This window comes from Lithobates pipiens, unplaced genomic scaffold, assembly GCF_037356315.1.
Source record: "Lithobates pipiens isolate NorthernLeopardFrog02 unplaced genomic scaffold, aLitPip1_a1.2 Scaffold_16, whole genome shotgun sequence".
Lineage (NCBI taxonomy): Eukaryota > Metazoa > Chordata > Amphibia > Anura > Ranidae > Lithobates > Lithobates pipiens.
The window spans coordinates 500,977,895-500,989,748 of NW_027507748.1; the positions used below are offsets into that span (position 1 = coordinate 500,977,895).

General features: G+C 42.4%; 1 protein-coding gene across 1 annotated transcript in view; it reads right to left on the reverse strand.

Annotated features, from left to right (window-relative positions):
* The window catches only part of UCHL3 (ubiquitin C-terminal hydrolase L3), a 91,751-nt gene that overhangs the window by 55,544 nt on the left and 24,353 nt on the right, over positions 1-11,854 (reverse strand). The window contains exons 4-5 of the mRNA XM_077484473.1: positions 7,683-7,768; positions 3,115-3,162 (exon numbers count right to left, since the gene is read on the reverse strand). Of these exons, the coding sequence (XP_077340599.1) occupies positions 3,115-3,162; positions 7,683-7,768 (134 nt within the window). The remainder of the gene's footprint in view (positions 1-3,114; positions 3,163-7,682; positions 7,769-11,854) is intronic.

Consider the following 11,854-nt stretch of genomic DNA (forward strand, 5'->3'; position numbering starts at 1 on the left):
AACCACATGAAAGGCTTAGAAATGTTACTCATGCTGGCACCGTGCAGAGAGCTGCGAAACCATGCTGATACACAGAATAAAATAAACCCAAGTAAAAGGGTCCAGACTATCCAAAAGTTCAGAAAAGGGTGGCGTTGGTGAGCACTGGCTGGCAAACAGCACACTGGCTTCTTGCAAATAACAAGAAAAAATAAATAAATAAATCAGTAACCAAGTGGGATGAGCCAAAAATGTAAAGACCAGTGCCCCTGGCCAAAAAGGGGGAAGCAATTCAACTCACAAACATCAACCTAAATGCGATACCAGTTTTGGGTGGGCTGGTCCTATAAAGCCCCAAAAAATATGAACTCATGCCTACAGAGAAGACATGAAAGGAGTTGAAACCACATAAACAATTACTTTTCCTAATAACAGGCTGAATACAAATCTCATGCAAATATTTAGAAATCCCATCACAATGGAAGATTAAAACAAAAAGAAAAAAATCCTTAAAGATAAAATTCCATGTTCTAGTTACATGGGGTTACGTAGTGGATTTGTAGGACATTGCACAGCTCTAGAAGCAATAACTGTTGAAGTCTCCTCTTGCGAATGCCATCAAGTAATTTCTTGCCTGCAGCTAAAGCATGTGACCTGTTCAGTAAAGGAGGCAGCAAGCAGCATGGTAGAGACATTTGCCTTCACATCCTTGACCTGACCCTGAGATTGCATTTGCATTTTTCTTCCTATACGACACTCTGCACTGCATCCCAACTGTGAGACTTTAGTGCTTCTCAGGAGCTACGCTTCCCAGTTCCCATACCAATCTCATCAACAATGTCACACGGTAGAATACAGTCCAAAATCATCATCTCACTCTTACACTTGGGCACCCCCAGAGAATTAAAATAATGGCAGGGGCTAAGCTAATAAAACTGACAATATAGCAAGTAGTTGCCACTACAAGGTCAGGAAGGCTTCTCATTGTGGACAACATTACAGTCCCTCTCCTCCAGTTTCACATGCAAGCATCACTATAGTTATAGTATGATCACATAATGCCCCCCACTGCAACCTTATCAAATATAAATCATAAACATTTATAAATTTGTTACCTTTTATACAAGATGGTAAGCTCTCAGGAGCAGGCCCTCCTAATCCCCCTGCATTGTAACTGTACTGTGTCCCTTACTTTGTAAAGTGCTGCGCAACACTGTTGGTGACTTCTAAAGTCTTGTATAATAGTACAATTTCCAGCACAAGTCTCTTCATAGATTGGCATCATTACAGTGCAGAACTTAACTCAAAATCAACACGAACACTTATCCCCTAAACACTAACCTTTACTCTTAAAGTGGTTGTAAACCCTTACAAACCACTTTGACCTACAGGTAAGCCTAGATTAAGGCTTACCTGTAGGTCCAAGAAATATCTCCAAAACCTATACGGTTTAGGAGATATTTGCCCGAAGACGGGCACCGCTGTCTACGGCGCATGCGCTGTAGACAGCGGTGCGCAGGCGCACTGAGCGTGGCATTCTCGATAACGAAGATGCCACGCGTCTCGGCTCCCGTGCGCATGCGCGGGAGTGACGTCATCGCGGCTTCGCCGAATGACAGCGGCGGAGCTGCGAGACTCACCGAGAAGATTGATGCGCCGGACTACAGGGGACAGCGGTGACTTCGCTGGCTCCTGTGTCAGGTAAGTGACACATAATGGGCTACTATGCGATGCATAGTAGTCCATTATGCTTTACCTTTGCAGGGAATGAAAGAGGAAGTAAACTCATCAGGGTTTACTTCCTCTTTAAATTTTAAGTACTTGGTTAAAGTAAGGGTGAGATAAATTGTTAAATCGAAACTCTTCTTTGCCAAATTAAGCAAATAAAGCATATCATCAGACTCGGTCATGGATCCCACACTTATTTCCATCCCTTATCTTTCTAAATTACAAGCCCTTACCGGCAGGACCCTAGCAGCATTCACAAGCAAAGGACAAAAAGGGGCAGAGCTTCATTATGAAGCTCTGTCGGGAAGCTAGTGGGGACCCCATGGGGCAAAGGACCGCACTATACTGCAGATGGACACCGGTGGAAAAAGCGTCTTGAGGCGATTCAGGATGCATAGGTAGCGCTATACAAGTCACTCATTCATTCATGAATGATTACCAGCCTGAGGAAAGGACTCACAAATGTAACTGCAGCTTGTGGGCACAGCTAGTGCACCATAGCGGGTGGCCCAACACACTAGGAAAGCTATACACTGCAATGGCATGATTGCAGAAGTGACCAAGTTTTCAGTTTTTGTTACCACAGATATTCTTCAAAAGAATTAGAAAAACCTCACTCCTGCCATGTTAGCATGCAAGATTTATGCAGCTGCTAGCTGATGTTTTACTTCACATTCAAGCATTTATTTTGCAGGTAGTTCAAGGTGATATACCATGGTTAAAAAGGTTAAAGGCCATAACGCGAGAAATTTATTGCAACATGCCAAAAATAAAAAACGTTATTGAAACAAAAAATAAATAAAAAATTCCAACTACTGTTAACCACTTCAATACAGGGCACTTATACACCTTCCTGCTCAGACACATTTACAGCTTTCTGTGTAACCCTATTTTGAATGAGAATTGCGCGGTCATGCAATGCTGTACCCAAACAAAATTATAATTTTTTCAAATACAGCTTTCTTTTGGTGGTATTGATCACCACTGGTGTTTGTATTTTATCAAATAAAAAGTCTACATTACTTTACTTCAAGCTGTGTCTGTGCAGGACTTCTATTTTTCATATGCGTAATTGTACCACTACTTTAGCAGAACCTGGGATCACTGGCAGTTTCTATTTCCTACTTAGGTAAGTAGGAAACTTTGCTCTTGGTTAGGAGCACTTTGTTAATGCTAACTGCTAGCTGCAGTATCCTACTACATGTAGTCAGACAAGAGGTTGATTTGTGTAAAGGAAAACAAAAATCGCATAATCGCATAAAGCTTAGCAAAAAAAACGACAAAAAGTACTTTTAAAACATTTATTCGAAAAATATTTGTCACTAAAGTGGAAGTTTTTTAGTTTGCAAACCAGAAACACAGAAGAGAGGGGGGGGGGGGGGAAGAAAAAAAAAAAAAAGAAGTTACCTCAGACTGTCCTTCCTGGGCACTACTTTCATGTGTAACGCGAATACTCTGGTTTAGAAGAAAAGAAAACCATTTTATATTAATACTTCCAAACAACAGTCTTCCAACACACACTACAATACAGCCAGGCCACAGAAGACACACAAAACTCGATATGTACTAGACATGGAGAGGAAGAAAGCCAAGACAAAAAAAAAAAAAAAAGTGCAATTTCCATCACACAACTATTTGATTTCAAGTCGGCAGCAAACAGATACATAGACATTTAAATTGATTTATTCAGAGTATACTTTATGGCATTTTGGGAGGTTCCAGCATAGCAATTTACATAGTTCCCTCAGACAAGAAAAATTCAGGCCAAATGTAAGGCAGGAAGAAAAAAAATGATTGCATGGGCAAAAGTTTGACAAAGACATTATAAAAGCCTAGGAAAATACTTTTTATAAACAGCAGCACTGTCTTTCCAACCAGGCTTGCTTTGGCCTTGGCAAAGCAGGAATTTATAGAAACCAATATCAGATTGATTTACTAAAACTGAGTGCAAAATGTGGTGCAGCTCTGCGAAGTTCCACTCAAAAGTGGAAGCTCAGCTTATCAGCCTCCTTCCCTCCTCTGGTGCCACATTTGGCACCTTTCACGCATGCACTGTAGGGAACAAAGTCCAAAAGGCTTCACTGGCAGGTTTCCGTACCATGAATGGTGGTGGCAGCACCCGAGCTGGGGTGCCAACATCGCTGGACTCCAGGACAGATAAGTGTCCTAATATTAAAACGTCAGCAGCTAGAGTATGTGTAGCTGGTGACTTGTAATATTTTGCTGCGAGGGGGTGCAGAACTCTTCTTTAAAAGCAGGGAGGTTCGCCCAAAAAAAAAAAAAAAAAAAAAAAAAAAAAAAAAAAAAAACAGCAGCTACACATACTGCAGCTGCTGGCTTTTAATAGGACACTTGCCTGTCCTGGAGTCCAGCAATGTTGGCACCGCAGCTCATGTTTCCACCAGCCGGCTGGTGCTGCTGCCGCCGCCATTGCTGGTAAGGATACCCAGCAGTGTAGCCCTTCGGCTTCACGCCGGGAACCCTACCGTGCATGCGTGAGGCCCACTCATCTCTTACTGGCCTAACGACAGCAGAAGGAGGAGGGAGCCCCAGCCGTGACGTCAATAGCCATGGCTGAGACTCCTGGACGTGGGAAAGGATATCCTGCCCCACCCCACCCCCCCCCTCCAAAAAGTGCCAATTGTGGCACTGGATGGAGGGAGGAATCAGATGAGCAGATGTTCCACTTTTGGGTAGAACGCCGCTTTAACCACTTACCGACCGGCTCGCGCCAATATATACGTTGGCAAAGTGGCACGTTCCCACAAAAACAACTAATGGGCACGTGGTCTCCTTTAAGAGCCGCTGGGGGCGCGCTCCCGCTGCATGGTGGGGGACCCGATGTGCATGGCTGGCAGTTGGAATCGCCGCCGGCCACCTGCCATCGGAGAGCCAGAACTGGGTTTTTTTATGTATGTAAACACACAAATCCCTGTTCTGTCAGGCGAGAGGAGACAGATTGATTGTTCTTAGTACGTAGGAACAGTGAATAGTCAGTACCATCCCCCCCCACAGTAAGAAATACTAATTAGGGAACATATTTAACCTCTTGATCACCCCTAGTGTTCACCCCTTCCCTACCAGTGACATTTTACATGGTAATCAGTGCATGTTTATAGAACTGATAGCTGTATAAAAGTGAATGGTCCCAAAAATGCGTCAAAAGTGTGCTGTCAGGCACAATGTCGCAGTATCGCTAAAAATCACAGATGGCCATTACTAGTAAAAAATAAATAAAAATGCTTTAAATCTTCCCCATATAGTTTGTAAGCGCTATAATTTGCACAAACCAAACCAATCAATATACGCTTATTGCAATTTTTACCAAAAATATGTAGACTATATATTGGCTTAAACTGGTGAAGACTTTTTTTTTTTCAAAACTTTTTTTGGGGATATTTATTATAGCAAAAAAAAAATTATTTTTTTCTAAATTGTCTTTTTTTTTGTTTATAGCACAAAAAACCCCAACAGAGGTGATCAAATTACACCAAAAGAAAGCTCTATTTGTGGGAAATAAAGGATGTTAATTTTTTGGGGGTACATCGCTGCACGACTGCGCAATTATCGGTTAAAGTGAAGCAGTGCAGTATCGCAAAAAATGGCCAGGTCATTAAGCAGGAAAATCTTCCAGTCTGTAAGTGGTTAAAGTAGAACTAAAAGACAATTTATTTTTTTTAAGTTTAGAAAATTTTTTTATTCATGTCTGTAATTCCGTTACAGAAATTCCACCTCTATATTTGCCCTGTTTTTTTAAAAACTTTATTTCTTTGTCAACTGTGAAAAAAATTTTAAAATGTAACAAACAAAAAAAAAGTAAAAACATATATAGTCTTCCCCATGAAGTTCCATCCCTCCCTCCCCGTTAATCTCCACTGAGTTATTGGGCCTAGCGTGTCCTAATCGAGATTTTGGGTGGGGTCAGGGGGAGCTTCTCTGGGGCCATCTATTATTATTATTATTAAAAACTACAATTCTCATCCACTTACATCTTTTTCACAGCTTCATACTTCTCACTCATCATGGTAAACAGGACAAATATTTAGGAAATGTATATTTGCCATGTTTACCATGATCATTGAAAGTAAAAGAAAAACCCACATTTTGGGTTCTCCCCAGAAAAGTAAGTTCCTCTCACTTGTTTAGCTATGGGGCAGGAAGGTGCAGGAAATCTCTGCGATTGGACACAAAGAATAAAAAAGGTTTTTCCTATAGTTCTACCTTAACTGAACAAGCTGAGGTTAGGAGCCAGTGAGCTACTATGCACAGTTGTGCCAGATTTTGTACTCTCCAGTTTTATTAAATCAACCCCAAAAGTGTTCTACATCTCAATATTGTGTCCATTTATTAAGCAGATTTTTCTGACAAAGATAAAATCGCAAAATCAATTTGTACAGATAATTGGGCAACTGCCTTATTCACTTGACCCCAGAAGATTTACCCCCCCCCCCCCCCTTCATGACCAGGTCATTTCAAATCAGCATCTTATAACGGGACTGAGAAATTTCGGTGAACAATTGGGCACGAACTGACATATTTGACACTTTGCGGGAACCAGTGACACAATACAGTGATCAGTGCTAAAAATATGCATTGTCACTAATCTGGGTCACTGGCTGGGAAGGGGTTAAAGTGGTTGTAAACCCTTTTTAAAAAATCCTGAAAAAAAAAAAAAAAAATCCTGCAAGACAAAGACATAATGAGCTAGTATGCATAGCATACTAGCTCATTATGAATAACTTACCTGAGAACGAAGCCCCCGAATCGGTCCTCCGTCTGCCTCTTCGCCATTGCCATGGATCCTGGAGCGACTTCCGGGTCTCGCGGCTCCGGTGCTGTGATTCGACGGAGCTGCGATGACGTCACTCCCACGCTTGTGCACGAGAGCCGACACTCGTGGAAAATCGCTGCGATCTGAGGCCTTCGCGCCGCTGTCTAGGGCGCATGCGCCGTAGACAGTGGTGGCTGTCTTCGGGTAAATATCTCCTAAACCATATAGGTTTAGGAGATATTTCTTGGACCTACAGGTAAGCCTTAATCTAGGCTTACCTGTAGGTCAAAGTTGGTTGTAAGGGTTTACAACCACTTTAAACATCTAGGGTGATCAATGGGTTAACTGTGTACCCAGCCAGTGTTCGTGTGTACTCTATGTGCTGTGTGCGATGTGGCTCCTTTATACGAGAACCACGGTAGACAACCATAGAAATTTTTTTTTATAAAAAAAAAAAAAAAAAAAATCAGTTGCCGCGTTTTAGCCTATGAGGCAAGGACTAAGGCTTCATAGGCTGAAACGCGTCAACTGATCTCATCTGCGTACTATGTTTCTTGAATAAAAGGTGACGATTTTTTAAGAGCAACTAGTGGTGTGCCGATCATCTTTCTATATTTGCTGCTTTTACTAGGGGAAGAGATTCCTTTGCAGGGACAAAAAAAAAAAAATCCATCCCTCTCTCCCTGTCAGAATGGAGATCTGCCTCTCTTACATAGGCAGATCTCCGATCTGTGTGTTTTACCAACGATAAGTGGGTGCTGGCAGACATGAGGTGCCTGGCACCCACAGATTGGATTCTGCTGTAAGTAATCACAGCAGATGCGGCCCCCCGGTGGCGGGTAAACCCCCCCCCCCCCCCCACAGGAGGGCTGCAGTGTAGCAGTAAATCTGCTATAGGTTAGTCCGGAAGTGGTTAAAATGAGAGTAAATCAGAGGTTTATTCTTAATGGAGTTACCACCTTAAAATTGCCTCTACCCAACCATTGGGAACAGGAAGTTAGAAAGTTAGCGGTTAAATGCTGGACCCCCCCAGGCTAGTAACCTTTTTCTCACACAGCATACTTTTAGATACAGCTTCTAAATGCTAGCCACAAGTGGTCCGAACAATTCGTAGAGACAGATGAGCAGCGTTCCAAGTGCCACAGTCTCCATTTGCTAATAGCAGCTGATTGTTTAAATAAAAAATAAAAAGAAGTTTGCTTACTTCATCTCTTTCTAGAAACTTGGCTTTTTCTTCAGGGCTCAATGGAAGAGTTTCATCTATAAACTTTTTCAAAGCAGAGTCATTTTCTAAAAAAAATAAAAAAAAAAAATAAAACCACACATCAATTAGAACCAGACTTTTGGCAATTATGATTAAATCACCCTATTGGGGTCACTCACATCTCAACCCTCACTTGTAGACCTTTGTTTTGGTGGTGGTAAAATATTCATAAAAAAATAAATAAAAAAAAACACCACAAAATGAAAATGGTGGTGGGAGAGCGACTATAAATGGTCATTACACCAATCAAAATGACCCTTGATTTATCAGCACCATTTTCCTTGGCCATAATCTAGCATTCAGACTGAACAGTTCCTGATCTATGGTGAGATCATAAAGCAGAAAGTGGTTTATTATAGTGCAGTAGGGCTAGAAATGTGGTTTGGAGGCTAAGGGTAAGCATAACCAGTATATCATCATTATAAAAAACAGCAGTAATGGAGGCAACAAGTGTTAATCAAAGTAGAGTGCTTATCTGTATACAACACTAAAATACACTACAAAACTGCAGTATCAAATATTGGGAAACATTAAGGTCTCAAATCTTGACTGGAAAAGATCAAAGTGAGCCTGTAATGATAGAAATAAGAGATACCACTGCTGGTTTCAAAGCAAACTATGTCAATCATTTTACATTTTAAAAATGAAAAGTCCTTTTTAAAAATAGAAAATAGACACCATTGGTCATGTGATGTTACTTTGCTAGCCAGAACACTCTGTTTAGAGCCTAAGAACTTAAATGCACAGGAATTTGGGCACGTAAATAACGCCCACCTGCCATCCCTATGTGCCTCCTTTGCCAGTGAAAAGTCCCTACTTAGACAGGGGGTAAAGGATAGGGAGGGATTAGTGCCAAGGACAGGACAGAATTTTCTAGTAATAAAATGAAAGCTTTTTACAGCGCTGCAGAAATGAGCGCGGTCATCCTGATTGTGGTTCAATGAGCCTCTAACACAGAAATATGCAAATACTTTACTTAGCAAAATACAATATTTCAACTAAAAAGTGCTAAAAACACAATATGAGCAAACCTACTTCCAAAATGAACTGGCATACGCCCCCTTATCAGTCTAACTAGCTTATATTTTAGGTAATTCATTTTATAAAACTAGACACCTTCAGGCTTCATGCACACTGGTTTACTGTAAAAGCGGTTTCTCATGACAGGAGAAAAAGCAGTGTTTTAAAATCACCTAAGCTGCAATTTTGCAAAACAGTTTATGCGAGCTTAGCAGCATTTTGGGAGGAAGTCTATTTATTTCGTTAGCCAGAATTTTTAAAATTATTCTGGCCATTGACATGACTAAATGTTGAAGTGCTAGCTGTGCCTAGCGTTTAGGTGTGTTTGTGCGTTTTCCGTTTTTAGCCTAAAGAGCAGGAGCTTTGACTGCGTCTAAACTCTGCTGATCCTAAACTCTGGTGTGCATGGGCACATAGGCCTTTATTAAGTTAAAATAAGAGGGCTTTGCAAAAAAAAAAAAAAAAAAAAAAAAAAAGAAGGAGGGGGGGGGGGGGGGGGGGGAACAATTGCCAAAAACTCCTAAACATGAATTTAGGAGGCAGCAGTGTACATGAGGCCTTGAGGTTTTATTTCTGTAACATAGGAAACCTCTTTTAATCAAACTCAGAGAAGGATATACCAAGACTGGAGAACACAAAATCTGAAACAGCTGTGCATGGCAACCAATCAGCTTTTACCTTTCATTTTCAAAGCTTTACAAAAGAGCCTGAAGTTAGAAGTAAATAAATGCATACGCTGTGCTTCCAAAATAAACTCTACACATTCAATGTATGTGATAACCAAAGTGTATAAATATGAATAAAAAAATAAAATCATACAGTGAAAAAAAAAAAAAAAAAAAACACTCCCATGCTAAAAAACAGGTGAACCATAGATCCGTCTCCCTTTTTTAATGATGCATTTTTGATGCGATTTTAAAGAGATTATTACACCCCTTTCACACCAGGGCGTTTTGCAGGCGCTATAGCGTTAGAAATAGCGCCTGCAATCCGCCCTAAAGAAGCTGCACCATTGTGTGTAGTGTGAAAGCCCCGAGGGCTTTCACACTACAGCAGTGCGCTGGCAGGACGTCAGAAAAAAGTCCTGCCAGCAGCTTCTTTGGAGCGGTGAAGGAGCGGTGTGATTACCGCTCCTCCACCGCTGCTCCCCATTGAAATCAATGGGGCAGCGCTGTAATGCCGCCGGCAAAACGCCTCTATTGCGGCGTATTACCGGCGGTTTTAACCCTTTCGCGGCCACTAGCGGGGGGGGGGGTAAAAGCACCCTGCTAGCGCGCCGAAATGCGCCGCAAATCCGGCAGTAAAACGCCGCTAAAAATTGCGGCGTTTTACCGCCGACGCAAAGGGCAGTGTGGTGTGAAAGGGGTCTTAGTGTAAGGGGACCCTGATTACATTTCACTTTTACATTATGGTATTTTTGGTTTCCATCCATTTTAGTATATGTAATTTTGTTATGGTTTTAGTTTTTTTTTTTATACAAGCATTGCATTGTTGTATTTGCTGTATGGCGAGGTATTATGTGATGCTGATCGCCACATGGGATGGCATGTCAATTCCTCCGCGTTCGTCCTGATCAGTTAAATTTCTAGCTTTTGAGCAGCCCGGGTAGAACAATGAGGACACTGTAGGGCGCCGGCTGAACTCCATGTAGTATTTCTATTGAGCACATAGGTTCTAGCACTAGCGTGTCCCCAGGCTACCACAAAATGTCCGCGGACCCTCTATAAATTTAGGCATGTCCAAAGTGCGCCCCGTGGGCCAATCGTGGCCCGCGGTCCGGTTTTGAACGGCCCGCCTGGCTATCTCAATCAGTGTGTCACGGAATCAGGGCTGTCAGATGAGCCCGATCCCCTGCACTGTGAGAAGCTCTGTCAGCTTCAAAAGTGAAAGTAAAGTGCAGGGAAGTGTGCTGTGCTCTCTGCTTCCCCCTACAGTGCAGTACCCGGATGAATGAGGAAGCTGGAAAGTTACAGTACTGTGCTAAAAGCTAGATTAGTGTTAAAAGGGCTTTATTCATGTGTCTGTGCATGTGTGTGTATGCGTGCGTGCGTCTGTATGTATATGTGTGTCTGTGTGCGTGCGTCTGTATGTATATGTGTATGTATGTATGCATGCGTCTGTATGTGTTTGTGTGTGCATGCGTCTGTATGTGCATGCGTCTGTATGCGTATGTGTGTGCGCATGCGTCTGTATGCGTACGTGTGCATGCGTCTGTATGCATACGTGTGCATGCATGCATGCGTCTGTGTGCAGGTGTGTAAATGTGTCTTTGTGTATGTTACTTTATGTATTTATGTATGTTACTGTTACATCCTCCCCCCACCATTCTTGTACCATCAAAACTGCTTTTGTAGGGTTTGTGTGTGATAGCAGCCAGGACTGCTGCTCCTATGAAAAGCAATCCATGCACAGATCTCTTTTCAGAGGCATTTGAAAGGCAGTAAAGAGGCATTATGTTGCCTCCTCACCATCTGTTTTAAGCCCATAAATGCAGCATCACTATACCGTAACTGTGCAATCCACACAGTTGTGGGGTAGCTGCAGTGCAGGCCCATTCACCCTGGGTATACCTCCAGGTGCAGCCACAGCATGTGTACACCCCCAGCTGCTCCCTCTGCAGCTAAGGGGGGGGGGGGGTGAACAGCTTAACCATGTGGTTTTACTGCCCCAACCTGACATGTGAACAAGCCCTTGGTTCACATCTGTGTGGCTGCGTGCAGGGCAGCCCATTCATTTCAATGGGCTTCCCTACCCACAAAAATGCAGGGAAAGAAGTCCAAGCTTTTTTTTTTATATTGCACTGCAGCAAAAGCACCCCACGTTTTCAAATGTGTGGGGTACCATTAAGAATTAACGGTACCCCTAAAGAGCAGAGCATTTGTCTGTATGTCGGAAACGAGGGCGACAAAGGCAAGAGAATTCTTGTTAGGCCGTGTATTAATGCTCGAACCAACACACTTAGACCGAATTTTAATGGTTCAAATCATGTCAGGCAAAATGGTCGGCCGTCACCCATGTTCACTTCATCAAATCTGGCCCTCTTTGAAAAAAGTTTGGACACCCCTCCTCTATATTAACTGACAGGTCAGCTG